Here is a 27,948-nt window from a genome sequence, read left to right as displayed (position 1 = left end):
ATAAAAATTACTACACCCTTTCTTCTCTGCAGTATTTCTTCATTTGTAATTTCTGCAAAAATACTACATAATATTTGTGGCCCTTTAATCAATTTAAGAATATATCGAATTTACAGTACAGTTTGGCTGCATATATAAAGGACGATTATATTAAGACTAGAGAATGTGGTTTTCGTTTCATTTCATTTTCCTTAGGTAACTCATTCTCAGCAAAGTCTAAAACAAAAACTCTTCCATGGACAGGGAGAATAAAACTGACTATTACTAAAACTGTTAAGCTAAGTTGAACCTGACCTTCTCGCCTTCAGGAGAGATCATATACAGAATATCATTGCTGTAAATAGTCGTCTGTTCTCCAGCATTCAGAATAGCTCCTGTGGCACCTGAGGGTTCTTCATGTAACAGTGCAAACTCTAGCCGCGTAATTGCATCAAAACACTTCCTGAGGTGGGGCTGCACGGCTTGAGGGTTTCTTGTCTGGGCCAAAATCTTTAGGAGCTCATCATTTGATAAAAAGTAGAACCTACATGCAGAACATCAATAAATAATAATCATTAGTCACAGAATTCATCACTCACACAAGAAAAATAATGGCAGAGTAGCATAACATTGTATAATACTCATTTGATCATTTTTTATGAGCAAGAAAATCTATCAATCAAAATGGGAAGTAAAAAGCTAAACATTAGAAAAGCTAAATATAATGGGCATGCAGTTTTGTTGTTTTAAGACGCAAACCAAGCACACACCTGGGAAATATTACTCTCTTTGATTCCAGATAGGCTTCCAAACACTTTAGTATCTCATCCAAAAGAGCATTATTATGCTGAAAAGTCTCCAAAAGATCTGTAGAAGAAAAAAAGACTCTATGTGAAGTGTACAAACGTATTTATCTGTGCATATGTGAGTATGTGTACCTGTCCGCATACATGTGTTGTTCATGTATGTTCATGTTTTAATGTGTTTGTCTATATCGTAAAAACACCTACCAGGCTGTGTGGCCGCTTTAAGAGCATTGGGCATTTTCTTGACCTTTGCCATGATCTCCCTCCAGGACTTATCCACCTTAAGGAACATCTTGGACTCAGCAGGCAGCTGCCGCTTGATGTCTGGGGCCAAGAAGATACTCTCTAAGTATAGCCAGTTCCTTTGACATGTAAGCCACTCATCCTGGAAATGAAATTTCATAGAGATAATTGAAGAGAGAAAAGCAGAAAGAGAAGAGTAGCATAGTGATTATTCACTATGTCTTAACTGAACCCCTTCTTCCATGACTTGAAATACAGAACTCATACAGAATCATACAGAATAAAAATTACCAAAGCATAAATACTTTTGCAGCCACTAGGGAGAGCAACTGTATAACATTAGAATCCACAGCCAAAGTCAAAACCTGCATTTAGAGATGCAGGGAATCCTGTACTGTAATCTCTTGATACATGGACCTAGAGTACATAAAGGTTTTCTGCCATTCAAATCTAAACCTTTACCAGTGTTTGGTTGAAGAGGGTGAGTTGCCTCAGAAATTTGTCCACCTTGTGCTTAATGGGAGCTACGTAGCGAGAAGATGCTGCTGTGCCCACACTGATGAGACTATCATCCAGGAGTACCTGTGCAGTACACAAAAATGGAAACGAACAATAAGATGCTGCAAACGTCTGCTTTCTTGTGACTACTACCTGTTGTTACCACCTGGATTTCATCTGTGCCTCCCAAGATGAAGACGTCTTTGGAGTCGCCGTGAGACAAAACTGTGAATTTTGTTGTTTTCCACACACCCTCCACCTGCATTGTTCATTGGGACGAAGTAAAGCAAAATAAGTAACTATAATATATAACTTAAACCTGTGATAAAACTTTCAGGAAGATGGTTACACTGATTTTTTTACACATTCATACTGGCTAAATGGAGGTGTCACACCTGAAAAGATGAAATATCAAATTTGAATGGAATTGATACCAGCTAGCTATCTTAAAAAACAACCCAGTTCAATTATACTGTACTGTATATTATAGTCTTTATCTGTTACCAGTAGATGACTATGTGTTATTTGTCTATATTGTACTTACTTTACTTTGCCTCAAGCAATATAAAAAAAATTTAACATGACACTAGATATAGGCTCATTCAATTTTTTATTACTTACAGTACATGATACTTCTGTCTGCTTAACACAAAAATTTTAAACTTAGGGGTAACAGCTAGTCTGACTTTGTCAAAAGGTTAAATGTGCTTGCAGCCTCTGTGATTAATGTGTTGAAAATAATAGGTGCCATTTGCAGCAATTTAAAAGGCTGTATTTACAAAAGTAAGATGAGTCACTTAATTAGTATATGTGGGCACAAAAAGTATATAACAGAAGTAAATATATGACTCACTACCACAGTATTATTGTATTTTTTTCATATTTTGTTATAAAAATACAGGAACATATATTATACTATGATTACATATATTCAGTGGTCTCCCACGCACCTTTGCAATAATTGCTTCTACTGATGCCTCTCCTGAAGCCTGTCCTGACACCTAAAAGTTATAAGATAACCAGATTGGGTTATGCAGTGTCACGCTAACACCAGTTAAAGTTGCATATTGTTGACTAACAAGTATAGTATAGCACAGTACAGTATAGCAGGGAAAACAACTTTTATTTATATTACCTGTTGTATCTCCACTCCATAGGAGAAAACATTAAGCTCATCCAAAGCAGCCCCGGTGAGCTCTTCCACATTGAGGGATGCCCCTACAACAGACTCCAAGTTCTTCCAGTGTTCTGCCTTCATGCATGGGTTGCTGAGATCAGTTATCACAGGCAGCTGTAAAAAAACACAATAGTATTACACAGAGTCTAGAAAACTGCAACCTTTGCCTCAGCATTGATTTAGCAAACATTGTAATGACATTAAGTATGTTATTATTTCTTACACTGTACAGATCTATGACATCAACATAAAGAACTTTGTACTCACCCTCTGCTTCATTAATTCCACTTTTTCCTTCAGACATGGCACCACATTGTTACGTGGTAGACCCTTCTCCAGCTGGTTAATAAATTTGCTGTATTTGTTGACCTGTGAGCTTAACTGATCCAGGTCCAGTTGCTGAAGTATACTCTAGGAAAGAGTGAAAAAGAAAGAAATGGATGTATGAATTGTAAAAGAAAGATGAACAGCTGCTTAAATTTTAGATCTCTTGCAGTATATTGTGTGGGTTTTCAAATATAAAAAAGTATGATTGTTTACAGTAGTTGCACCTTACCTTCTGCCACTCATCCTGTACAATGTCCCATTTTTCCACAGAGTTCCACAACAGCTGCTTCAGCCTATAATCTGCCACTAAATCCTCCAGGTATTTAAACTTGGTCACCTCCAACTTCCATTATAACATATAAAACAAACACAACAAAATGTAATGTCTTGGCCTGACATGTTTAATGAAAGAATTATTTGATCTAAATCAGAATATACAGAATAACAGTACCTTGAATTTCTTCTGGTAGGAATTGTAGGTGGAAACCTGGGCCTGCAATCCCTCTATGGAATGCTGGATCTCCTCCAGCAGCAGAAGCACTTGTGAGGAGTCTGCATTAATGTCTATGATTTGTGGATCCTACATATGAAAAATGTTAACAAATCAAAATTAATCTAAGATTTGTCTGGAACAGTACACATCATCAGCAATCATTGTGTAACAAGCCTCAACATGAAAAAATAACCTATTTCTGGCATATAAACCAAATCTAGAACCATTTCTAAATTCTGTTGATCTCTATAATAACAATATCCCTACAGCATATTACAATATACTGTTCAACTCTACTTACCTGTAATTTAAGATAAATGCCCCTGACCTGAGTATCCAACTCCTTTATGTCCTTGTTCAGGGAAGTGCAAAACTTGTCCATGTTGGCATCCCTCTCTGCCACTGACTTATCAATGATGCTGTACAATGACTTAATGCAGGATTGTAAAATGGCAAAAACAGCCAGGTCCTCAGGTGGTGTGGGAATTGAGTATGTGTTAATAAGATTGTACATCTGACATACTGTCTCTTGCTCTTTGTCTAAGACTGTAATCTGATAAGAAGGAGAAAAAAAAGTAAAGACATTGAACAGAAAAAGAAAAGAGAAGGGGAACGTAAAAAAAAATCATAGCTAGACATGGCTATTTGAAACTAGTACATTATATACTGTATAAACATAAAATTATTTTGCTAAAAGAAAATGCATATTACCCTCTCTTGTATTTCATCCAGGAAAAATAGGGAGTTGACTAACTCATCTGTAGTAGAGGGAGAAAACTCTAGCTTAAGCTGCGCTTCACAAGCCTCTGCAATGACAGCATCTAGCTTCGCCCTAGCCAGGTGGGTGAGCATCTCATTGACGACCTGAAAATGACATTCAAAGAAGGGCAAGTACTTCCATATGCCTTTAACCATTTTAGTATTGGAAAGTTTTTCTTCTAGTCAGATCACAAATTCACTGGTTGTGAAGTTCTCTCTTGGATGAATAAAGTATGTATGTACTGTATGTACAGTATGTACAGTATGTAGTATGTACTGTATACACACTGAAAATCCTTCTGTGCTTAGGCCAACTGCTTATGCAAAAAAGACAATTACCTAATCTATCTGTATGAATGAAATTCTGAAAGTATTTGCATACAAGCAGATAGTCACCTCTAGACAGCGAAGAGGAGAAGACACAAGCTTCTCTTTCAACTGCGTTTGATCCACTAGGAGCAAACCAAGATTCGTTGTCTGCTGGATGGCTAAGGCCTGCTTATGCTCATTGTGATACAACTCCAATGCTTTCTCAAAGAAGGGCAAACCTGTGAAATGAAATCTAAAATAATCAATCAAATACAACAATACTTGCTATATGTTATATTTATTTTTATTACTATTGTAAAGGAAAAACATATTTTAAAATGTTTAAGATCTGTTATGCAAGTACACAGGTGTCTGTCTCAAGATATACATCACCATGATCCTGTTGCTGTATCTCATGTAGATGCAGACTCTCATTCTCTTTATAGAAAAGTCGGAAAGGCTCAAACGTGAGTGAATAAACCTTTGCTGCATCAAAGGCAAATTGGATTGTTGCCTAAAAACAAATTAGATTCATACCTATTAACACAATAAGAACAAGGTACAACCTTCAGAGATAAAGGAAATGACAAACTACAAAATGACCTTGATGTTTTGAATAATACTTTGAAGATGGCCATCAGACTCTATGATGGATTCCACACTAGGGCCCTTTTCTTGTCCATGATTTGATATCTAAAGTTAACAAATAAACACACATCCAATCCAATATTACAATATTTCATGTATATACCATAAAAAACATAATTGTTAGCCTCTATATATTGTATACAGTGTACAGCTGTTATTCCTACCTCAACATCTTCAGGATGTGTCACTGAATCAAAGTCGGGATCATCAGTAAGTGTACTGACTGACATAACAGTGTTCTTAAACAGTTCAGTAACCTCTGTAATAGTCTCCTGTTAGAAACACCAAATATACAAAAGCACATTTTTGTTTAGACTAGTAGTGATAGCAATTAAATGCTAATAAATACTGTACAGTTTTTAATAAGCAATAAGTCCTAAATTATAATAAGAGTAAAATGAAAAACAAACTTGAAAGTTCTCTTCGGTGGGTTTGAAGGTTAAAGCATCTATGTCCAGCATCAGCTCAGACGTGAACAAAGGTTGGCCAAGAGTTGGAGTTTCTGACTGGACAGACGTATGGGCACACAGCATGCAAATTAATAATATTCACTTCTTCTGTTTGATTAACTGCAAATAACAATATCAATGGCAACTGCTATTGTAAAAAGAATAGCAAAACAAAATTATCCCTAGAGGGTTTGTGTGTAGGTCAAAGCAAAGATAACAGTTGCCACTCCATATGGCCAATTTGCTACAATGCCTCCATACCAACCTTTTCATCAGCATGGCCAGTGGATGCTATGCAGGCCTGGTTCCAGCTTTGTTTAGTGGCATGGCTAGGCATTTGGCATATCTTGTCGTGAAGCATTGCTAATAGTGTAGTTGCTGCATTCACCACCAAGCCGTGCAAGGTGTTAACAACCAAGTAGTCAACAAGACGAATGAAGCTGGTTGGATGAGAGAGAGAAAGGAAAAGACCAGGCTTAATTTAGCAGGACATACAATAGGCCTTTATGTTTTGGCAAGAAAAAGGAAATATTAGGCCCTATTACTGTGATATCAAACATAGGCCAGATTAGTTATGTCCAACAGCTTTCAATCATTAAAAAAACACAAATTAAACCATAAAGCAAAAAGCAAAAAAACAAAAGCATAAAAGATAAATTTAAAATGAAGACCCACCACTTAATGCGACCTGTGAGAAAGGTCTTGCCCATTAGAAAGATAATTCTCTTTTCCGTATCATCATCTGTGACAAATGAGACGAGTGCTATCAAACGATCAACCATCTGTTCAACTATGTTTATACACACTACAGTATATATACTGTACATACTTGAGTTATCTGATGGAGGCTCCAACAAAGAGTGACAGGCAGAAATTGTCACCTCCTTTACCAGGTCTTGGAATGTTTGCAAGTCATTCAATACCTCGAATAAAATTAATGAATTAATAAAAGTATGCTTATAGTACAGTACGTTTTGTGTACTTTTGCTATATCTGTACAGTTGTACCTCTTGGAATTGTCGGGAAATGGTGTCCTGAAACTCCTGCAGCGTGTAAGTGTGCGTCTTCTCCAAGTGACAGGAGCCTGTGTCATTGATTTGATAGCACATTTTCCTGATGTCTATCAGGGCAGGTCTGAGGGACTTTTTAAAACACACATTAAAATTAAACTGTTTTTAATGCTTCTCACTCTATTTCAAAGCTTGTAAAAGAAATTATAAAAAACATGTATCCCATAATCAAGATTATAGGGGTAGACAGAACAGTTACAATATAAATTTTGTTATATACCTGATTGACAATAAATAGATGCCTTTCAAGGGCTTTCCTGGCCATTTGAATTTTCTTTCCACGAACTTTAGCACGCCAGATATAAAAGGGTTTCCATTTTTTAAAGTTGGCAAAAAACGGGATATTCATGATCTTGCAGTGGTAGTCATACTCCTTTTCCAGACGGTCATGGGTTATAAAATCATACTCATTCTCACACACAGATAACACGCCTCCATTGCTGACAAGCAAATAGTCATTTTTACTAAACTCATGTTTCTGAAATTCGGAATGCATCTGTCCGCAGCTTTTAATGGCAAAGGGCCTTCTGGGAAGAGCTGGGTTAGATACCACTTTCTGAAAGGAGAAAATAAGTCATGGAGAGACAAGTCAGTAATAAGTTTGAACTAAAAGAATCTTGTCTACCAAAATAAATGATAGGAACAATGTTTCCTTTTGATCCAGTTGCGTCACCTAGTTTAATTGCTATGTTTTCTGTATATATTATTTTATGAAAGAGGTACTGCAGATATTTGTTTAAGATATTTAAGAATGTTTATTCTCTCCCCAAACATCACTGACCTTAGTAGTGGTTTGCAGAGGTGGTACGTAGACGGGCACTTGTTCGTAGCGCTTGTGAGGCTGTTGTGTGTGTGGAGATGAAGATGAAGGAGTGTACCACTTTGGAAAGAACATCTGCCCACGGGTTTTTTGGTCATTGAGAACTGGTTCTTTCTGTATGACACGTCTTTTCAGCAGAGTCTGCATTAAGGGAAAGAAACTGCTATAGAACTTTTACTAATCTACAATCTGCAAATCTCTGTTTTATATAATATAACATACTGTAAGCATGACAACATAAGATGCAAACAAATACATTTTTAAATTTTACATTTATACATTTAAAATATTAACTCATTTTAAAATTGATGGCATCAAGGGGGTAATGCAGTTGGAACAGAGTGATATTTATGATTGTGTAGCATCAACTGTGTGTAAATGTCTGACAAATGAGAGGACCAGTTGCTGGAGCTTTAGAAGAGGAATGCTGTCCCATTCATGTCTGATGCAGGATTCCAGCTGCTCAACACACAAGAGATTTGTTGTTTTGTGATTCACCAAATGTTAGTGAAGTGTCAAGACTCTTCTCTCCTGTGAAGCTACTGTATGCTGTTGTGACGGATGCAGTATGTTGTTTAGCAATGTCTTGCTGAAATATGCCAGGGCTCTCCCAAAAAGAGGTTATCTGGATAGGAGCATTTGTTGGTTTAATACCTCTGTACTATTTAGCATTAAGCCTTTCCTAAGGTATAAGCTGTCCACACTAGGCACTATAATGCTTTATCATGCCATCAGAGATGCAGGTTCTTAACTGCCTGGTGGGTGGACTCTTTCCCGAGCCCATGCAGAGAATCATGCTTGTTTTCATGCTGTGCCACCTGAGGGCCCAAAAACACACATCCAGTTTTGACCTTCTAGCTTCTCTCTTGTGCACAAGATTTCTCATGATTCACTTAATCTGTTGACCATTTTCTAAACTGTGGATAGTGGGATGTTTAAAGTTTTTGTAATTTAAGTTGTGGAACATTTTTCTGAACAATACTTCATTTGTTTTTGTGGCAATTACTCTTCTAGCCTTGTGTTGCCTGCTTGCAACCTTTTTTGAGACATGCTGCCATCAAACTTAAAATGAGCAAAAATCTTGTCAGGAAATTGTAAGATGTCCCATTTTCAATATGTGATATTTTGTCTACATTCTCCTGTAAATAAATGTGTTAATGATATGTGTAAATAATTGCATTCTGTTTTAAGGACCTAAGACCTTTATCTACAGGACATACTTTATAATTTACACTGACTTTACAAATTCTAATTCAAGACTTGAAGATGAATAAAAGTATGGAAACAGCAGTCTTGAAATTAATATTGACTCACCTGTGGATTTTTGACATGGACTGGAGGTCTTGGTATGATTTTAAAGTCAGTGACATGGTGAAGCCGTTCTGGGAAAGGGTGTCAAATAGAATGCAATAGAAGAATGCAATGTAAGTTTATTAAAAACAGATGACTTGCCAGGTGTTATCAGTTATATTTGACACACAAAATCTAGTTGTAGTAGTCTTTATCTAGTTCATTTTCCTAATGTATGAAATGCATATTCTTAATTGACCCACCTCTGGACTGGCTTTCCCTGCTTTGGCCATGGAGGCTGGGCAGAGAGGCTCTAGTAGACCCAGAGTCCATGGCTTGTATCCTCACAGACTCTGCCTGTAAGGACAAAATAAAAAAAAAAAAAGATAGTTTACATTTTAGGAATCATTGGAAGAGCCATCCAACTCAAAGCACCAAGGCGTACAGCATAGAGCCAGGAATGGGGTTTGGTTATTGGCAAACTCACATATTGAGAAAAAGTTTACAAGACACAGTAAGACTTTATTAAGATAAGATAAGACTTCATTAATCCCACGGTGGGGAAAGTCTTTTGTTTTCAGCAGCAATAAAACACTAAATAAAACAACAGACAAAACAGGGTAGAATAAACAACAGTATTAACTGTGCAAGAATAATAAAACAGGGTATCAAGTAACTTTAAATTTAGGAGAACATACAGTATTGTGGATATTTTCAGCATTTAGGGTGCATTTAATGTTAGTTGCTTTAGCAATATTAGCTGCAAAACACAAACAAATTTAACTAATATGCACACATAAGCTGTGGACAGCAATAAATTCTGTGACATTACCAGAAGCTATGAACATGGACAAATAAAGCTTACTGTGTTTGTTTAGTGCTAACTTTCACTTACAAACAAGATTTTTTTAAGCTCACACTGGAAACAAGGATCTATTGTCCCCACTATGTTACGTGCTAGTATACATTTTAAAAACAACACTTACCTTTCTCTCAGTCATTAACGACCTTATTATTAATACTGACCATATTTGTTTGCAGAGCTGGTGGCTGATGTGTTTGTGAAGATGAAGGTGACTGAGTGCACCACCCTGGAAAGAACATCTCTTCACGGGCTTTTAGGTGGTTGAGACTGGGTTCCTTCCGTATCACACATCTTTTCAGCACAGCCTGCATTAGTGAAAAAAAAAGAAAACAGAGAAAAAACTTTTATACTGTATAAGCTACTTTTTGTGGTCATTTTATATCCCAAGACATAGCAACAATGAAGTAAAAGTATAAATAAATCTGAATCTGGTGTGCAGTAGGTTGAACCTCACAATATCTCACCTGTGGGTCGTTTACATAGACTGTAGTTCTTGGTTTGATGGTGGAGTGCTGTGATTCAAGGAGGTTGTGAAGTTGCTCTGGGACAGAATATCAAACAGGACTACTGACCACTGAACTTACTACTGACAGGGTTACAAAACTAGTTAATTGGCCACGTTTCCTAGTACTTATTCAAAGTATATCCAGTGCCTGTTTCCGCTTGACCTACCTTTGCTGTCATTTTCCTTTCTTTTGCCAGGGAGGCTGGGCAGAGAGGCTCGAGCAGACGCAGACTCCATAGCTTGTATCAGCTGAGTGGACAAGCAGCACCCCTAATGAGTTCCAAGTTAGTTGAACAATTTAAAACTGTGTGGTTTGGCGCGAAAACAAGGTGTATAGTAAACAATGTATACTAGCATAGGATATTTAAAAAGAAATGACAGAATATTAGCAACACAGTTACGATGATAGGCATTATTTCAATCTTTGTTTCTAGCTACTACCTATTTTTTTAACGCATTATCCTAATTTACCTGCAAAATAGTGATTCAAAATGCCTACCAGATCAAATGCTCATGTTCAAAATATTTTTATAACACTATAGTCACAATAAAAAAACGTAATGTGAAACCGCGTTAAAAGTTGTCGAGTTAAGCTAAAGCTGAGGTTTGCGGTTTCCTAGCAACAACATTCTTTCCCAGAGTGCAACGCAGCCAATCAAACGCTCGTTGCTGGGTTTATGTTTCCTTTCACACAAAGTTTGACGATGCAACGCAGCAAACACAAAACAACAACAGTCCAGTTGCAACAATTTTATTTTAATACAATAATTCATATAAATAAAACGCACTAAAATGTCAAAGTTGGTAAAACTGTGTACAATTGAAAACATTGTGTGGTCACCGTAGCACTGATGTCAGCATTACTTTATGTCGTTGGCCACAATGTTAATATCAAAAAATGAAAGGCTTTTCACATATTTGGCTTAATTGGTATTCATACAGTACAGTAATGAGTTTCCATTATGAAGTCCCTGAATCGATCGTGGCTGTTCTTCTTCGCTGTGATGCTAGTTTGCTTAGCTGTTGAAAAAAAAAAACAGACAGTGCAGTTTTCAGATGATTAACTTCATGTGAAATGCAGTGTTATGCCACCAAATCTGCACTTATACAGTGCACTGCAAAAGTATTCATACCCCTTGAGTATCTCATCAACGTCAATTTTTGTTAAGCTGCAACCACAAAGATTGTATTTTATTGTGATTTTATTTGATAAACTAACACAAAGTGGTGCATCATTGTGACATGAAACGATTTCAGAATTGCTATAAATAAATAAATAAAAAGTGTGCAATGTATTTTTACAACTTAATATTTTAAAGAACCCTGTTGCTATAGATAAAGCCACAAGTCCTTTGGGGTATGACCAGCTTTGCACATCTAGAGAATAAAAATGTTCCTTATGCTTAGCTCAAGCTCAGTCAGACTAGATGAACAGCAATTGTCATGTCTCATGACAGATTCTCAATTGGGCGAAATACAAACGCATGCCACACTTTAATTATTTCATTTCAAACCATTAATCATTTTCCTTTTAACTTCGCAATTACTGTGTGTGTCACGTTGTGTTAGCATATCACAAAATAAATTACATATTACAGATACATTTACATTTATGGTTTTGAGTGGAAAATTTTAAGACTCACTGAAGTTACTCTTACTTGTTGTGTAGCAGTTGTTGCCCTCTGTTCAGCTTGTGTTAGTCGCCGCTGGAGACGACTTGTCTTCTCTTGACACTCTGCTAGCTGCCTCTCATACTGCACAAAGATATATAAACTTGTTAGTAATTTTGAAGTCTAAAACCACAAGGATCAGTGTTAAATCATTGTTTAGAAACATGCAGAAATTGCACCACATTGTGTACTGACAGCCTAAAAATAGCAATTTTGGTAAACTATTTTAAATACATCTAGTACAAGCTGTTTGAATTAGTTATCCTGATGCTTAGTGATGGACTGCATGAAGTTAACCTTGTCACAATTGTCACTGACGCATTGCTTGGAAGCCTTATGCTAATGTTGGAGGTTTACAGAAAAATACTGCAAGCTTCTTTTAACTGTAGTTGTAGAGGTCTTTGTCTGAATGTATTTTCACAATGGAGGTCTGACATTTGCAGAAGTGAACAACAGCTGAATAGACATTAACACTAAAGGGCAGCTTCTCCTGCCAGTAAGAAAGCAGGATAAAGCAGAACTCATCTTTAGTTAAACTGTACTAAGCTATAGCTTTAAGGTGCTATGTTTGTTACACGTACCTCAGCAATGCTATCGTGTGCAGTTACAAGCTGCAACTCTAGCTCATGAGAACGTTGCTTCTGCCGATTAAGTTCTGCCCTGAAAAACAACAACAACAACAAAGCAACAGAAGTGAATTTTTCCATTCACTAATGCAACACCAACGTAGTTTCCAAAGTGTTTTGGGATATATTCCAATGAAATTGCAATACATCTTACCACTCTCACTAAGGATAATACAACCCTGTAAAGGGTGGGTCTACAATTTTTAAAACCAATATCAATTGTTATTATTTTTTGTACTGCCTTAAAACACTGTTTTAGGAAACGTTAATTATTGCATTTCCTTTGCAAGTAAAAAAAACTCTACTGGAGTCAGTTAATAACTTGCTGCCATTAGACTGTTAATCAGTCTGTGCTTCATTCACTTCAGTTTAGCTTGGTTGGTTTCAGCTCCACACTATGTCACATTGATCTTCACAGAAAATATTAAGCAAGGTCACAGCGACAAAAGTCATTAGGGTGGAATATTTCGTTATGTCTGGCATAATGTTTGGCACTAAACCAATTTCCCATCTCATATCTTCATTATTTCTGGTTTTAATATCCGTGAATCTGACTTTTTAGATTCTTACTTGAAGCCAGTGGTTTTAGACTCAAAGGCCTGAACCAGATTTTTAGCCTCTTCCTTCCAGCGCTGAGTGCTTTTTTGCTGTGCTGTTAGGAGGCGTGTCAGATCAACACTGGCGCTGCGGCTGCTTTCCTCCAGCTCCCTCATACGAGCATCTAGTCCCTGTTCCTTCAAACTGTACTCCTGTTCCATCTTTGACACCTGGTGGAAAGCAGGGGGCAAAATGGTTAGTGTACACATAGATGATTCAAAACTGGTTATTCAATTGTGCCTTACCCTAACCACTGTAGTAAGGATGGTAGAGTAGATGCTACATTAGGCCAGAGCCAATGGACACCTTAGGCCACCAGTCAATCAGTGCCAACATATAAAACATACAAGCACTTATGCTCATATTACTAAATAATTAACCTTAATGAATGTCTTTTCACTGGAAATAAAAAGGATGCATATAAAACATGCAGCATACAAAAAAGGAGACTGGGCTGTGGTGGCTGTGGCTGTAGTGGTGGAGGTGGACAGGACAGGAGGGACAAGAACCAAGCATGTAGTATATAACAGCAGCAAACATGTGTTGAGTTAGTTTTGGGTTCTGAAGATCATCAGAAATTTGGTAAAAGGCCTTTAAGCTAAACTGTGAGTTAAGTATTTTGTTGCCTGTAGTTCTGTGTTTTAAATATCCACCAACTATTCCACTTTTTCTATATAAATTCAATTCAGAAACATCCTTTTCAGTAATGGCTGCCCAGCTGTTAATAAGAACAGTTGTTTGGAAAACACTTCAGGCTAAACAAATTCATATTTTTTCCCTGCCGCTTCTATTTCTACGCTAAAGGCACACCTCACTGATTTTAAACACGGCGATCATCATGTACTCATCATGAAGTTATTTAATGTGAAGCAGTGAAACAGTAGTTTCCCGAGGTCTCCTGAGGCTTTAAAAGTAGTCTGAGGAAATACCACTGATGTCATTACGGTTATCTCAGCTTGGGTTTAGAGAGGATACGTTTATAACACAAAACCTAAATCGCAAACTGGTGCAATGGAGTTTTATATTATGTGAGCTCTTCCCTGCTGGGACTATATTTGAGGGCTGGGATATTTGAATCTTGAAAAACTGGCCAAGCTGGAAGAGAAATTTGGGAGCCAGGGGAAACTTGACTTGTACTTGGCAATAAAAGTCAGTATATCTTGGCTTCTGCCACAAAGTCTAATCAGCTGTTTTAACAATCATTAATTGTTGTGTTTTTTTCTCTTTTTCAAGTGAGTGAATTAACCTGTTGTTCAGCCAATAGAGCATCTTGGGCCAGAATGAAAATGTCTTGTTGTGGAGAGCACCTAGTCTTTCGCCTCCCAATAAGACCATACCTGTTGTTTGGCCTTCTTTTTAACCAACACAGTGGCCTTGCGCAGCTCATCCATCTCCTTGCGAAGTTGTAGATTTTCCTGTTGCAGCTGAAGTCGCTCCTCGCTGACACCGACACAGTCGTTCCGGGCAGAGGCCAAGGAAACCTGCAAGCGCCGGACTTCCTCCTGACACAGAGATAGCTCCTCACTGTATCTAAATTTGGATTAAAATAAGAAGACAGAAGGGAGAGGACAACATATTATTACCATGCAGCTATGTTTTTGTAACCATGCCACTGCATATTCCAGCATGTGAGAAGGAACAATATAAAAGTTAACTTTCTGTCTACTAGATAGCAGCTACCACACTTACTCCATCTCCATCTTTTTTAGTTTGTTCTGGGTGCTTTGTAGTGTGAGGCTGAAGTCCTCCTTCATCCTTTCTGCATCTAGACACCTCTGATGAAGAGCATCAATCTTCCTGAACTCTGGCTCTGCCCTTCCCTCCTTATACACCTTTATCAAAAACAAAAGCAAAAACAAAAAACACCACAGGCAAAGTGATGACAGGTAAATTCACCTTTACCCTTTGAGATTTCTGGTCACTTAATTCTGGGGTTATACCTTCTCCAGTTCTTCCTCTACTGCTTTTCTCTCTCGCATGGACCTTTCAATCTGAGACTCTTTATCTGCACACTCCTGGAGAAAGTTGGAAAGAAGGGGTTGAATACAAAGGTAAGGATAAGATAGTCAGAGACAAAAAGAAGGGTTCTTACCAGCTGGAGGGCAGACAGTTCCTCAGCCATACGAAGAATTTGAACATTGCACTGCTTACGCGCAATTTCCACCTATTAACATAAATTTATACTAATAAAATTTATACATGAATCTGAGGATTGTAATTGCCTTGCATTGTGCTTTCCTTTAGACATTAACTTTTAACTGATGAGAGAAAATATTTTAGGGTAACACCTACATCAACAGCAAAATATAAAAACCTGAATTTGTTGATTGATTAGATTTTGGTGAAGATTTTGGGAGAGAAATAAATAGCTTCAACCTGATTCTTCTCTCACTAATGCAAACAAATTGGGTAAGCAGCATGGATAGTGTAGAAACAGATACTTTACATATCATACAATTTAATGCATGTACACAGTAATGTGACCAATCGGAGTTATTGAGCTGTTTTATAGATGGTGGCCAAAGAGCATCTCTAGGATCTGAATCTGAGCTCTTAGGGTTGCTCTTTGTGATTTAATATTTTGGTTTTATACTTCATTGATAAATTACGTTAAATTTGCATTAAATCAAGTTGCAAAGTTTAACTTTAACCTCTAACTTCCTAACTTTACCTGGAAGGTAAAAAGGCAGGGCAACAGAAGGAGTATCACTTACAGAAACTCTGATGCAGCTCCATAATGCTATTATCTTCTAAAGGCCAGCTAGATACTAAGATGACAACCAGAGCTGAAGTCATACCAGGCCTCATTAACAGGATTAAACAGTTGAAGGGTTTGATGAAAAGGGCCCATTAATAGAACATTAATCACCATGTCGCCTACTGGGGTTATGAAGGAGAAATGAGTGAATCTTTGCTTTTGGATTAGATTTTAAAAAGACATGAGCAGAGGACCTGTTACAACTGGCACTTGTGTGTCTAATTAAAACTAATTTTAAATCAATAAATGCAACTTTTATGACACTATACAAAGTTAGCACTAAATATTTTGATAAGACCTGGTGAACTTACGTTATTACAGTAAGTCATTCAATTACTTTCACTCTGGTCCAAAAAAGTCAGTATTTAACCTACTTCTTTCCTAGTGCGAACTGCAGCATCCTGAATCAACTGCTTTATGGCCTCCTTTGTCTTCTCCAGCTCTTCCATCCTCTGCTTCTCTCTTAACAGTGCCTGAAAAAGATATCAAAACTTCAAGGTCAAAGTTTAGCTCAACAAACTGGGATGAAGATTTGAGCAGTAGAAAGAGAAAATGGTAAAAAAGTTCAAATGACTGCGGTCACCTGGTCCTTCTGCAATGCAGCCTCCTCGGCTATCTGAACGCTCTCTCTAACTTTGGCCAGGGCCTCATACTTCTCCTCCTCTAGGGAGGTGCATCGAGCCTGAAGTTCCCCCACCTTTCGCTCCCAAACAGTTTGCTCTCTGCGAACAGCCTCTGCCTCCTGAGATGCAGCTTTTAGCCTAGTGAAGGAAAAAATGACCAAGGAGTGAACAGAACCTTGTGGTTTTACTTGTGAAAAGGATATGTGACAATGTATGACTCCTGCACATGAAATATGCTGCAGAGGTGGCTTCTCTTTCAACCGCAGTAGCTGGTCTCACAATAAAACATCACTAAACTATAAATATTTCAAGCTGCTTCCTTGCAGCGCCCGGTCTTTTACACAGACATGTCGGCAGCTTGCCACACCTTTCACACTCCCTCTTAATACAGTTTAAATAGGAGTCAGCCCAGACTACCCTCACACAGGAGTAAGATTGTATTAGCGCAGTAAACCCACTTAAAAAAGACTTCTCTCTCAATATCACATGTAATTCTACAGCTCTTTTTTTAAATGACTTTCCATTCAGGTCAGAATGCTGAATATTTTTCATAAATGATTAAAACTCTTGGCAAGGCCAGAGGAGGGTGTAAAAGTAATTACAGCCTAAGCAACAGTCATATGCTTACCTGGCTTCTAGCTGGCTCAAGGCTTCTTGGAGCTGCTGGAGCCTTCTATCTGCTGCATCCTCTCGACCTTGAGCCTCAGCGACATCTTCCTCCTGTGCAGCAGAGCGGCTTGTCAGAAACAGTGGTGTTTTTACACACAGAAGTCACGTTATCCTAATTGTACCTTTAACCTTTACCTTTGATTTTTTTTTTTGCACAACCTATTGAGGCATTCACTGCCATGTTTTTTATCTGTGACACATGACCTGCAACTGAGAGCAAGCTTTCTGACATTGGGCAGCACATTTCACTCCAGAATGTCCTGATAGTCTTGAGATTTCACTGTGCCTTGTACACTGATTAAAAACTGAGCTTGCGCCATGTTCACAGTGGCCACAGTGTTCTTGATTGCTGCTGATGTGAAATTTTTAAAGTTCCAGTTTGGTGTCATCTGTCAAAGGAACATATTCTTTGAGGCTTTGTGACATGTCAATATGCATTTGTGAAATTCCGGTTAACTGAGTCCTCCTCAGTTGTCTTCCATTAAGTCCACCATGAAAACAACAACGGATGGACTTCACACAACTTCACACTCGTTGGCCTAAAATTTGTTTCTGTTGATCCACAACTTCATGAAATGCAACTGGCGTATGTCCATTGTCTACATTAATCCAAGATTTTTCACTTGTCTCACCCGTCTGTGCATCTGGTCTTGGACATTCTGTAGTAATTTGGTCATCTCGTCCACTTTGGCGGTGGCTGTCCTAAGCTCAGCCTTGGTCTGCCTAGAGCAAGACAGCCGTGAAAACAACACATACGGCATGTGACAAAATAACATGAACATATAACTTCATTCTATAATTACTATTAAAAAACATAAAATGTTTGGTAACTAATAGGCCACTATTACTTGACCACAATTAATAGCAACAGGAAAAAGATATATGTAACATATCTAAAATATACTACCCAAAAGTATGGTATTCAGTACAGCATTAAGCATCATCTGCCTTCAGGGTGAGCACACAGATCACTGGACAAGGAGGTGAACCTTATTTACTTGACACTCTGTTCACAACTGAGGAAACTGTTCTCAAACTTGAGCACAGTGCTCTGCATTGAACATTTCTAGTCCTCTGATGGCAGCCATTGTTACTCTCGGAGGTATTTGGTTACCTGAGCTGGCTGTGCAGCTCCTCCATCTCCGTGCTCTGCTCTGTCACCATCTTCAGGAACTGCTGGTTAGTCTGTGTGTGGCAGGAGACACAAGACTGCCATTTGTGTTGCATGACTTCAAACACCCACCTCAAACTTTAAGCTGAAGCCATCTTTCCCCTAAAACTTTACTCTCAAAACTTTCTATGTCCTTTTAGAACAAAACCCCACGGAGTCTCTGTCAGTCATTCACGGCTACAAAGTCAGTCGTTCTCAGATACAGTGACTGTAACAGTCAGCTTGTGTGAGGAGTCAGAGGGAGGAAAGCCCAAGGCTTGCCCTCTCATTAAAATTGTATGACATGGATATAGTATTACTCATTTCTCACACTCTGTATTGTGTCCTAAGCAAGCATCTGATGCACATGTGTGTGTGTGTGTGTGTGTGTGTGTGCATGGGTTTTCATGTTAACAAGCACATACACAATATGCTGTAGGCTTTAAGCTTTAATCTTCAAGGTCGAACGTCTGTTAGCTTAACTATCTCTATAATTAGAATTTAAACTGAAGGGTTTTTACGTGTCTGTATTAGTGAGGCACAGACAGAATAATGTACCATAGCATGTGTTTCAGAAAAAAAGCTAAGGTAGTTATAGGATTACAAAGTGATGTGACAGTCTATTATAAAAATAAGACAGTTCTGGCTGACTACCAGGGTGATTTAGAAACCGATTAACTTAGTTACAAGATTAATAATTGGAGCAGAGTTCATTTCGGATAAATGCACAGCATTTTGATCCCTCTGCTAATTAGGAGGCAATAATTTAAAACACATTTAATTAACTGTCACTTACCGATTCCAGTTTTTGATTGGCCAGTTGGAGTTTGTGTGTGTGCTGTTGAAACTGAAAAAGCTGATCCTGCGATAAAAAAGAAGAAGCATTCGATAAAATTGAACCGCTGTTAATTACCTCCGCTTTATATCAGGCACTAGCTGAGGCTAAACTGCATTAATTAACCTCTATGATATGATAATGGCTCCATCTAGTGGCAATAGCCTTATGTGCTAATGATGTACAAATTGTGTTAAATTTTAAACCTTGAGCTGCTGTCTCTCAGTATCATGGTACTGTCCATCAGAGATGGTTTTCTGGTAGACCTGCTGGAGACGGTCAAGCTCTTGGGCTGCTGTCTGCCACAGTTCCATGGTTTGCACCCGCTCCTAAAAGCACAGACACACACACAGACATACAGTATAAACAAAATAAGCTCTCACATTTACACTCCCACAGAGGCATTTATGGATACCACTGCAGATGGGGAGCATGTCACCACTAAGTCCAAATATCACCTGTGTTATAGAAGTGTTACAATTCTAGGAGAAAAGAGGTTTGAAGCTGTGACTGATCACAAACAAGGCTTAAATATAGCTGATCTTAACTGCCTTTTCCACGTTTACTGGACATTGTAAACATACATTTACAACTGGAGACTTAATCCACATGGATTGATTGTAACATACAAACAGATGCAGACCTCTTCAGACAGCTGGAGCTGTTCTTGGAGGTTTCGGAGGACTGTGTCCTCCTCTAGTTTGCTGCCCTCCATTCCTGAAGCCACAGGCAAGGCATGAAGCTGCTTCTCAATGGACTCCCTCAGCTCTGCATGCAGCCTGGATAAGGTGTCATTTATGAAAAACCAGAAATGTTTTTGGTTTTAAATATAAACTTAAATAGCCAATCAACAAAATAAAAAATACATCTTAAAAGCATTACTTTTTAAAACCTTAAAAAACAATAAATGAAAAAGATGCCATAGCCACTAACAAAGAATTAAATATTAATCAAAGTAAAAAAAAAACTTCTCACTTAAATACACATGATTTGAATGACTATAAAAGTCACTCAATAAATAATATTTCAACCTAGAAAACTAAGTGCAGAGAAATAATAAAAACACTTTCTATGTATTGACTGATGTGATAATTCTCTTCTTTCCTACCTTTCGTTTTCCTTGACAACTCTGTCTAACTTCACTTTGACATCAGTCATTAGGGCCTGTAGATTTAAACAAGCAAAACACTTAAGGTTAAGGTATTGTGATGCATTTTGGAGCACATGAATTTGAAAAGCAAATCTAGATTTTCACATAATCAAAACAAAGCAAAAGCAGTCAGTCTGTTATTTATTGAAAAGATGAAAAGAAAGAAGAAAGAGACAGGAAATATGTGACTCATTAAGTAAACTCAGATGAGAAATTTTATAACAAAGTTGTTCTTTTAGAGCTAGGCTTTCTTTTTATAACTTTTTCTACTACATTTTTTTAATGTTTATATTTTTTCAGTGCCACTACTTCATTTTATATCAGTTGAATTTTAAGAATATTTCAGGAGAGGTAACCTGATCTTTCATTACGTAGGTATGCCTCTGCACTGATATTTCATAACAATTCATATTTCATATTGCATTGTCACTGTCAGAATTTTATATTCTGGCCTTGCTGTTTCATTGTTTTTCACCTGGTATCGCTGCAGCTGTTCAGTCATTTCATCCATGTGCCGATCATATTCGGCTATGAGAGGAGCCATCATACTGTAATGCAGATGAAAAATTCATTTATGGGGGGAAAAAGTACTTGCATACCTGCACTCTAGGGAATTCATAACAACAGCCACCCCAGCTCACAGTAGTGGTCACAAGAATATGCAGGAAGAAGATGAAAATAATACTTGACTTTTGACACTAACCTTCTGTCGGAGACCCAAGGAGGAGGAGACTCTGCTTGTCTCGTTCCCTCAACCTGAAATATAACACATGAAGGAATAATAGTTACCATTGTGGATTTCCAGTTTATCAATTGTAAAACAGATCAATACATCAGCATACAGACAGGTTTCCTACAGCACATGAGAGCAAATGGATTTTGTAATATTTATTTAGTGTTATTACACGTAAGAACAGGTATGAACCAAATTCAAGAGTAACTTAGGTCTGATGTACAAGTTAACAGCCCAAAATATACAAACAAAATGTTCTTTTGTGAGATTTTTGATGATGTAATATTCTCTATGTACAGCATAGACACATACATATCTACCTATCTATACGTGTTTCTGTACCTGCGAAGATGCTGATCGAGTGCTGTGTCCATACTGATATTGACTGAGAGCAGAATTTAACCTGCGGACTGGAAGGCAACAGAAGAACATATACAATAACACTGCACAAGGTGTCCTTACAAAACCAGACCATCACAAACCAGGATCTGGATTCATTCACTAAATAAAAATAAAGGTGACTCGCATGGTAACTTAATTTAAACATAACCTTGCTGTAGCCGAGTTCCCAGGTTTGACCTTACCTTGATCACGCAAAAACTCCACTTCTGCATCCATGCTAACGGTGCGGAATAACCAGAGGCAACAGGTCAAACTGACCACCAGTAAATAGCAACGTTAAGCGTTAAAACACAACTGCGACAGTTGTTTTTATTTTAAATATTATTAATGTTAGCTTTCGCAACCGGTGGTAACCTGATTCCGCTAACGCTAATAAATCTCGGCTACTGTAGCTGGCTAGCTAGCGTTAATGCTAAGAAATCTTTTAACATGCCAAACAAATGGCTGACCTGCAGCTCATTCTCAGAATATTGTGAGGCTTAAAAAATGTTTATAAATATGTATTATTAAGTCTAACAAGCAGTGGTTTAAAACATAAACCATATATGAGGTGTTTACTTCGACATAAAACATCAGTTCCGCCGTCCTTTTGAAGCAAACAAATAACAACCAATGGCAATGGAGGTGTGTCCTCCTGAAATCCTTCCGTCTATACCACAGATACAAGACAGTGTTCCGTCCTGTCAGACGTCAGCAAGCTTGTATCGAAGGTTTTTTGTTGGATATGTACCTTTTCGTTGCCCAGAGTTGCTGGTTTAGCTACTTGAATTAGGTTCATTATATGTGACAGTTTCAGAGTGGAAAGATTTATTTTAGCTGTGGCTAATAACGTACATAAACGCACCGGTACTATAGGAAGTCCGTCTGTCAGACTGTCATGTGATTTTCTACATTTAATATCTGTAATTATTGCTAATGTTACTGAATTCTGTCTGGTCTTCTGATCTGAGTATTTGGGTTTTTAGGTGTAGTGTGAAATCATAAACAGAAAATCAGGTAAGTTAATTTGATCTTTTGAAGTTGCTCTATCTATCGTTTTACTACATTTATAAGTTACTGAGTAGCAGAACTGTATCTGACCTAGTTTGATAATAAACTGCCCAAAGAGCCATAAATGAGTATATTAAGACTTGAGAAGCTTGTGGGAGCCCAGTCAAGGGTTTCATACAGTTACAGCAGTTGAAAACATGAGGGGGGCTCTTGGACTACAGTTTGCAACTCTTATTCACTTTTTGCTATGCTGCAACGCTCTGTAAGTTGGGAGTTTCTTGCTGTACTGTGTCACTGTAGTCACAATGTGGATTCTCATCCTTGCTGGGTTTTTTTTGTTGCAGTCCACGTATGCAGATGGAGTTTGCCATTCAGCACACCTGGGACAGCAACCCTGTAAATCACGATCCTATGAAGATCATTTTCTCTCCTGGAGAAGGAGGCCTGAAAATTGCGGCGTCTGGTCCCTTCTTCAATGACCCAGCCGCCCCCGCGGCGCCCCCGTCTCAGCCTTTCCCCGGGCTCTGGGATTACGAAGGTGAGTAAGAAGTTAGGAGCAGAGGTCGAGGCACCTCACTTTTCATAGGCTGTGGCTCAGATCTACAGTAAGCAGCCTTCTAATAACTAATTGTGATTTGTGTTTTGAATGCATCACTAAATAAAGCTCCAGTCTGAAACTTGCGCATTTAAAGTGTAAGAACGGCTGCTCCGAGTTTCCCTTTGTGTCTTTAAGCTTCTGCATTTCATTCAACTCAACTCATGTTAAACTCACTGCAACAAAGTGTAGGAGTGGATTTCTAAAAATACATTGTATGTCTGTCTGTTGGAATGATTATAATTAGCTAATTAAAAATTGTATAATTAGATTATGAGATATTCTATTTATTTTTGTCACATGTCGCTACATGCATTGATTAAAAGTGAATTTTATTATGTTAACAAAGGTCACATTTATGACCTATTCTAATAGATTGCGTAACATATTACATGTGGCTATAAGATAATTTCAGTAACAGTTTACTCATTTAGTCTCTTTGGTAGAAATAACTTTGTTTATGAGTCCAAAATAATAAATGTATTATCATTATTATGGTAACAAAGCAATTAAACTCTGTAATGAGGTAGAGTAATAACAATGCTATGTAATTGACCTTAAGTAAGCTCAGTTTTTGATTAAGAGCCCCCCATATTTGGCCTCATTAATGTTACTTATTAGATAGGAAGCAAACCTCATTATAATTTAGGTAGATAATGAGCATGCTCCTAGTTTGGCAGGTTCACTGCTTTTCATATCCTATTGGAAAGGTTATGTATTTGTTTCATTTTTACAATATTGTTAAACTTTAACTCAAAATACATGAATCAAAGGATATAATTATAGCCATTATTCTTTGTGTCGATAGGGTTGGTAATACTTTTTCAGAACTGTAGGATTAAAGGTCCTAATCTGTTTTTTCCTTATCTTTTCAGTTGTGGAGTCGTTCTTCCTTGATAACACTACAGAAAATTACCTGGAGGTTGAGCTTTGCCCGTAAGTACAGAGCTAAGCAGCTCCACTGTCCATGGTGGTAAGTGATATGTTCAGTGAAAAATACTTTCCATATTTCTATTGTTAGACATGGACAACACCTCATATTGTTGTTGTCAGGAGTTGGGCAAGCCTTCCTGGTGAGTAGACGTTTAGAAGTCGAGGTGCTATTTTATATTAGGTGATAAAGCAGTCTAACGTTTTCAGTCTTACATTTTTCTAGCAACAACTGCCCATGGTGTTTAACACCAAAATCTCAGGGGACCGGTGGACGGGTGAGGCTCTCGTCCCCTGGTCGTACTTCCCTCCCAATATTAACAAGATGAACTCCTATGCCATCCACGGCTCAGGAGAGAAGCGTATGTATGAGGCTCTGTACCCCATCCCCAAGGAGCAGATAGAGGAAGGCCAACAACCCAATTTGTGAGTCTATCTTTTAAGGTTGTGTACAGACAGTAGCAAAAATACAATAAAATTCGGCACCCTACATTTTCTGGTGTGCAACTCCACAGAATAAATATTTTAGATCACGATATAATGAAATTAGTCACTTTTGAAATGTTGCATTTGAAATGTTTAAATGCTAAACTGTTACATCCATCCATCCATTTTCCAAACCACTTATTCCCTAATGCGGGGTCACGGGGGTGCTGGAACCCAACCCAGCTGGCTATGGGCGAGAGGCAGGGTACACCCTACGTACACATTGCAGGGCAACACAGAGACGGACAACCATTCACACACACACTCACACCTACGGGCAATGGAGAGAGTCCAATCAACCTAATGCACGTCTTTGGATTGTGGGAGGAAGCCGGAGAACCCGGAGAGAACCCACGCAAACACGGGGAGAACGTGCAAACTCCACACAGAAAGGCACCAGCCTCCGGGAATCGAACCCAGACGGTGCTACCCACCGCACCACCGTGCTGCCCCTAAACTGTTACATGTTTTGTCAAATGTTTGGATGGCCATATAAAAAGAATAGTTTTGCAGTACTATTCTCCCTTTGTCTTTTAGCCATCGGTTGGAGTATTTCCAAGATTTCCGTCTGCAAAGCATCATGGGAGAAAACTGGGTCCAGCCAGGATCTGACCTGTGGATAGGAAAGCCCTGAGCATTTTGACAGCACTCTCTTTTTTTCTGTCTTCCTCTGTCTCTCTATTCCCCACAAACAGACACAAGCGGCGAGGCAATATCACAAACAGGGACTAACGAGGAACAAAGGGCAATCAATCTTTATTAGTTAACGATGTTAAACAATATGACAAGAAATATGTTATCATCTAATCAGAGCTTATTAGTCTTCACACGCAGACAAACACATGTCACAAGGTGTTGGATGTCACCATAAATTGCCGCAGCACAGTGTGACACACAGTACAGCTGGATGGTGGCAAAAAAATGCTCACTTGGACATTCAGCTCCTGTGTGGCCTGTGTGTTTCACTCCAGTGAAGTGAATGCAGCAGGGTGTGCTGATTGTGTTTTCTCATTGTCTTTTAGGGGACACAGAACAAACAAACAACATTCATACGTCCAGTTAAATATCAGATAAACATGCACTTTTGAATAATAACTGTACTGTAATTGACTTGGCAATAATTCCAATACATATATTCCTTTTATAATTGTGTTTACAAATGGACTACATGCTGCTTTTGTAGTATGTAGCCTTTTATTCCTGACAGATGTTGCTTTTACCACATTTCTGATAAATTATGTTGTTGTCTGTATTTTCTATCTAATAAATCACGTTGGGAAACTTTGTTTTTGGCTTCATTGCTTGGAGCTTTAGTAAAACAGACCTGGTAATTGTTTTAACAGCAGTGCCGTACATTGTGCTATTAATTGATATTGAGGCTTTTTTTACTTTTTGAAATTCCCAACCCACTTTTCAGGCCCTTTATTGGGTCGAGCCATAAAGTCTGAGCATTTGTTGGATAGATGCGATTTAAGAATTAACCATTGATTACACACACACACACACACACACACACACACACACACACTGGGACATTTAAAGTTTATTTCTCCATGACCCCGTGGCTCTCTCCTCTTTGCCCCTGCCATAGCCCCTTGTAGAGCCCATCTATTTACTGAAGATCATGGCTGGCAAACCAGTGACCAGGAGATGGGGGTGCCAATTGATTTTCGTGTTGGACGCGTAGCTCTTCGCCGTGGCAGCTCAAAATCCCTGAGTGAGTCCTATCCGTTTTAATTGGCATTCTTGCCTTTGAAATGTGTGCAGTGATTAAACCTGGAGTCCCCTGCTTAAGCCCCATCCTTATCATTGCCTGCAGTGCTGTGCCACCGCACTGAGCATTGTTCACACACTCTGATGAAACATTGTACTCTACCAGGATGCATGTTACTAGCAGAATCTTGACCTAAAGTGTGTTTTTGGACACATTTATACAAAAACAGGATCAATGAGAGCTTTGATGACTACATACTGTATGAAGGCACACCCATCTGTGAGCAGGCAGACGATGTGTGTCCTCGCTAGGATTTAAACCCAGCTTTGCCTAATTAGTGTGAAGAGATGAGAGGGGAGAGCAGGACAGGTAGCTGCCTTCCCTTTACCTCCAAAGCCCCAGCAGACGATTAGACGCAAGAGCCATCTTATCCCCTGTAGAAAAAGAGATCGGGCTGCTCTAAAACATTCAACACCAGCTTAAGGGTGATTCTGCATGTCAGAAACTTTCTGGTGATCACCCCAGACATAGTTTCTTTTTTTTTTTTTTTTCAAGGGACGCGAGTCTCATTTCTTCAAGTTTAAAGAGTGTTTGAGGCTATGAATGAAGATAAAGTTGTGATGAAAAATAGAATGCGAAGGGATAAAGGAGTGATCTCAGAACATGAAAAGAACGAGAGATTGAAAAAGTGAAAGCGGTAATGACTTTGCCTAGTTTTAGGGGTTCTGTGATAGGGGCCCAAATGAAAGATTCATAGCGGAGCCAGGCAGATACAGGGACAATTCGTCGCCTTTGCAGTTTAATTTTAAAAACAGGATCCGAACAGAATCTCAGCACAGAGTCCTTGTATGTCTGGCATCTAGTCTGCTACAGCCAGCAAAAGCCAACTTTGATCATTTTTTATGCAGAACTTCATCTTAGCTAATCTCTACCTGCCACTTAGGGATAAATTGTGGACAGCCTGGTCCCAATCCATCTTCCACAACAAACAAAGCTCAAGCTCTCATAAATGACAGTAATTCATCACCGGCCTTGGGTTCTGTCAGTCTTGCGCCCAGGTTCGAGAAGATAAGGCCTAATAGTAAAAACGAACATGGCATCCCTGTGTTTCCCTGCACCCACCGAATGCCAGTTAACTCAGTCTAATTATTGTCGAACACGTCCATCATTACTGAGAGGGCTGCAGGGGTGAAGAAAGGGAAGCGCTGCGCTGGGTTCAAAAACAGACCTGGACGTACATGCTTCTGCAGTGTGTGTGTGTGTGCGTGTGTGTGTGCGTGTGTGATGTCTCAGGTGCTAATTGCAGCTGAAGCCTGCTAGTGTTGTGCGGACGAGGACGGCGCGGGCAGAATGTGGGATGAAGCCGTAAGAGGCCGGGGCGGGAGAAAGGGAGATGCGAAGCCCGGCGAATGCCAGGGACATTAATGAGGGCCAGACAGGCGCTACCTCTCAATAAAAATGCGGCGAGAGGGAGCGAATGAGGGGAATAGAGAAACGCAACAGAGGCGCCGCATTACAGAGCAGCACTGGGCAACTATTTGCAAAGTTAAGCAAGCGACGTGTAGAAACATGGAAACCATTTTTAATGTCAACATGAAGACAAATTACACACACAAAGGATAATCCATTTAAAGCAGATACACACATTAACATACTAATATATCCGTTAACATTTTATATACCGTGTGTTGATAATTAACTGTTGCTTCATATGTTACATACACAAACGCCGCCGCTCGATTTATTTGTGACAAGTGTGAACGGGATTCATGCGTTATCACT

At 38.6% G+C, this 27,948-nt stretch overlaps 3 protein-coding genes across 16 annotated transcripts in view; 1 reads left to right on the top strand and 2 right to left on the bottom strand.

The window, feature by feature from the left end:
* Positions 1-10,875, bottom strand: part of dnah6 (dynein, axonemal, heavy chain 6) — a 37,760-nt gene extending 26,885 nt beyond the window's left edge. Inside the window, exons 1-30 of one of the 9 annotated variants that reach the window (XM_029157245.3) lie at positions 10,738-10,875; positions 10,406-10,508; positions 10,198-10,274; positions 9,895-10,038; positions 9,132-9,225; positions 8,893-8,960; positions 8,331-8,396; positions 7,540-7,719; positions 6,979-7,314; positions 6,696-6,830; positions 6,518-6,611; positions 6,364-6,430; positions 5,954-6,128; positions 5,650-5,745; positions 5,404-5,511; positions 5,195-5,284; positions 4,985-5,105; positions 4,679-4,830; positions 4,235-4,387; positions 3,825-4,076; positions 3,482-3,610; positions 3,260-3,373; positions 2,971-3,114; positions 2,662-2,817; positions 2,477-2,527; positions 1,693-1,785; positions 1,491-1,610; positions 990-1,170; positions 750-846; positions 295-523 (exon numbers count right to left, since the gene is read on the bottom strand). In XM_029157245.3, the coding sequence (XP_029013078.1) occupies positions 295-523; positions 750-846; positions 990-1,170; positions 1,491-1,610; positions 1,693-1,785; positions 2,477-2,527; positions 2,662-2,817; positions 2,971-3,114; positions 3,260-3,373; positions 3,482-3,610; positions 3,825-4,076; positions 4,235-4,387; positions 4,679-4,830; positions 4,985-5,105; positions 5,195-5,284; positions 5,404-5,511; positions 5,650-5,745; positions 5,954-6,128; positions 6,364-6,430; positions 6,518-6,611; positions 6,696-6,830; positions 6,979-7,314; positions 7,540-7,719; positions 8,331-8,396; positions 8,893-8,960; positions 9,132-9,225; positions 9,895-10,038; positions 10,198-10,274; positions 10,406-10,475 (3,792 nt within the window). In that variant the 5' untranslated portion in view covers positions 10,476-10,508; positions 10,738-10,875. Of the gene's footprint in view, positions 1-294; positions 524-749; positions 847-989; positions 1,171-1,490; positions 1,611-1,692; positions 1,786-2,476; positions 2,528-2,661; positions 2,818-2,970; positions 3,115-3,259; positions 3,374-3,481; positions 3,611-3,824; positions 4,077-4,234; positions 4,388-4,678; positions 4,831-4,984; positions 5,106-5,194; positions 5,285-5,403; positions 5,512-5,649; positions 5,746-5,953; positions 6,129-6,363; positions 6,431-6,517; positions 6,612-6,695; positions 6,831-6,978; positions 7,315-7,539; positions 7,720-8,330; positions 8,397-8,892; positions 8,961-9,131; positions 9,226-9,894; positions 10,039-10,197; positions 10,275-10,405; positions 10,509-10,709 lie in introns of all 9 variants that reach the window. The other 8 variants (XM_029157408.3, XM_029157161.3, XM_029157334.3 and 5 more) reach the window with 8 other exon arrangements.
* A 98-nt stretch (positions 10,876-10,973) lies between these two features.
* Positions 10,974-22,055, bottom strand: sclt1 (sodium channel and clathrin linker 1). Of its 4 annotated transcripts, none has more exons than XM_029157708.2 (22): positions 21,901-22,055; positions 21,634-21,668; positions 21,392-21,459; positions 21,020-21,072; positions 20,792-20,864; positions 20,275-20,330; positions 19,810-19,945; positions 19,373-19,495; positions 19,128-19,193; positions 18,296-18,366; positions 17,814-17,904; positions 17,141-17,232; positions 16,473-16,650; positions 16,264-16,362; positions 15,224-15,295; positions 15,072-15,146; positions 14,821-14,963; positions 14,469-14,661; positions 13,105-13,301; positions 12,490-12,568; positions 11,897-11,992; positions 10,974-11,258 (listed from the first exon to the last, which is right to left on the bottom strand). In XM_029157708.2, exons 1-22 carry the CDS (start codon positions 21,909-21,911, stop codon positions 11,199-11,201), a joined length of 2,067 nt encoding a protein of 688 aa, XP_029013541.1. In that variant the 5' UTR covers positions 21,912-22,055; the 3' UTR covers positions 10,974-11,198. The 4 variants fall into 4 exon arrangements, with proteins under 4 accessions (XP_029013541.1, XP_029013586.1, XP_029013672.1 ...); XM_029157753.2 differs by having other exon boundaries at positions 22,010-22,032; XM_055507785.1 differs by lacking the exon at positions 10,974-11,258 and adding an exon at positions 11,275-11,407.
* A 45-nt stretch (positions 22,056-22,100) lies between these two features.
* c1h4orf33 (chromosome 1 C4orf33 homolog) lies at positions 22,101-25,736 on the top strand. Of its 3 annotated transcripts, XM_029158436.3 has the most exons (7): positions 22,101-22,161; positions 22,417-22,447; positions 22,786-22,979; positions 23,912-23,972; positions 24,058-24,109; positions 24,193-24,392; positions 24,990-25,736. In XM_029158436.3, the coding sequence occupies exons 3-7, from the start codon at positions 22,793-22,795 to the stop codon at positions 25,084-25,086; spliced, it is 597 nt and encodes a 198-aa protein (XP_029014269.1). In that variant the 5' UTR covers positions 22,101-22,161; positions 22,417-22,447; positions 22,786-22,792; the 3' UTR covers positions 25,087-25,736. The 3 variants fall into 3 exon arrangements, with proteins under 3 accessions (XP_029014269.1, XP_029014104.1, XP_029014015.1); XM_029158271.3 differs by having other exon boundaries at positions 22,140-22,447; XM_029158182.3 differs by lacking the exons at positions 22,101-22,161; positions 22,417-22,447 and adding an exon at positions 22,489-22,703.
* The last annotated feature ends 2,212 nt before the right edge of the window (positions 25,737-27,948 follow it).

This window comes from Betta splendens, chromosome 1 (genome assembly GCF_900634795.4).
Source record: "Betta splendens chromosome 1, fBetSpl5.4, whole genome shotgun sequence".
NCBI classification, from domain to species: Eukaryota; Metazoa; Chordata; class Actinopteri; order Anabantiformes; family Osphronemidae; genus Betta; species Betta splendens.
The sequence above is the reverse complement of the archived record's forward strand: the minus strand, read 5'-3'. Positions and strand labels throughout refer to the sequence as shown.

Coding starts and splice junctions, on each gene's coding strand:
- sclt1 (XM_029157708.2), bottom strand. Junction 19,496..19,809: donor AGCTCCAGCTGTCTGAAGAG/GTCTGCATCTGT, acceptor CTGTGCTTTTAG/GAGCGGGTGCAAACCATGGA. Junction 19,194..19,372: donor CTGAGAGACAGCAGCTCAAG/GTTTAAAATTTA, acceptor TTTTTATCGCAG/GATCAGCTTTTTCAGTTTCA.
- c1h4orf33 (XM_029158182.3), top strand. CDS start 22,639: ATGAGGGGGGCTCTTGGACTACAGTTTGCAACTCTTATTCACTTTTTG. Junction 22,704..22,785: donor TTGCTATGCTGCAACGCTCT/GTAAGTTGGGAG, acceptor TTTTTGTTGCAG/TCCACGTATGCAGATGGAGT. Junction 23,973..24,057: donor CTGGAGGTTGAGCTTTGCCC/GTAAGTACAGAG, acceptor TTCTATTGTTAG/ACATGGACAACACCTCATAT.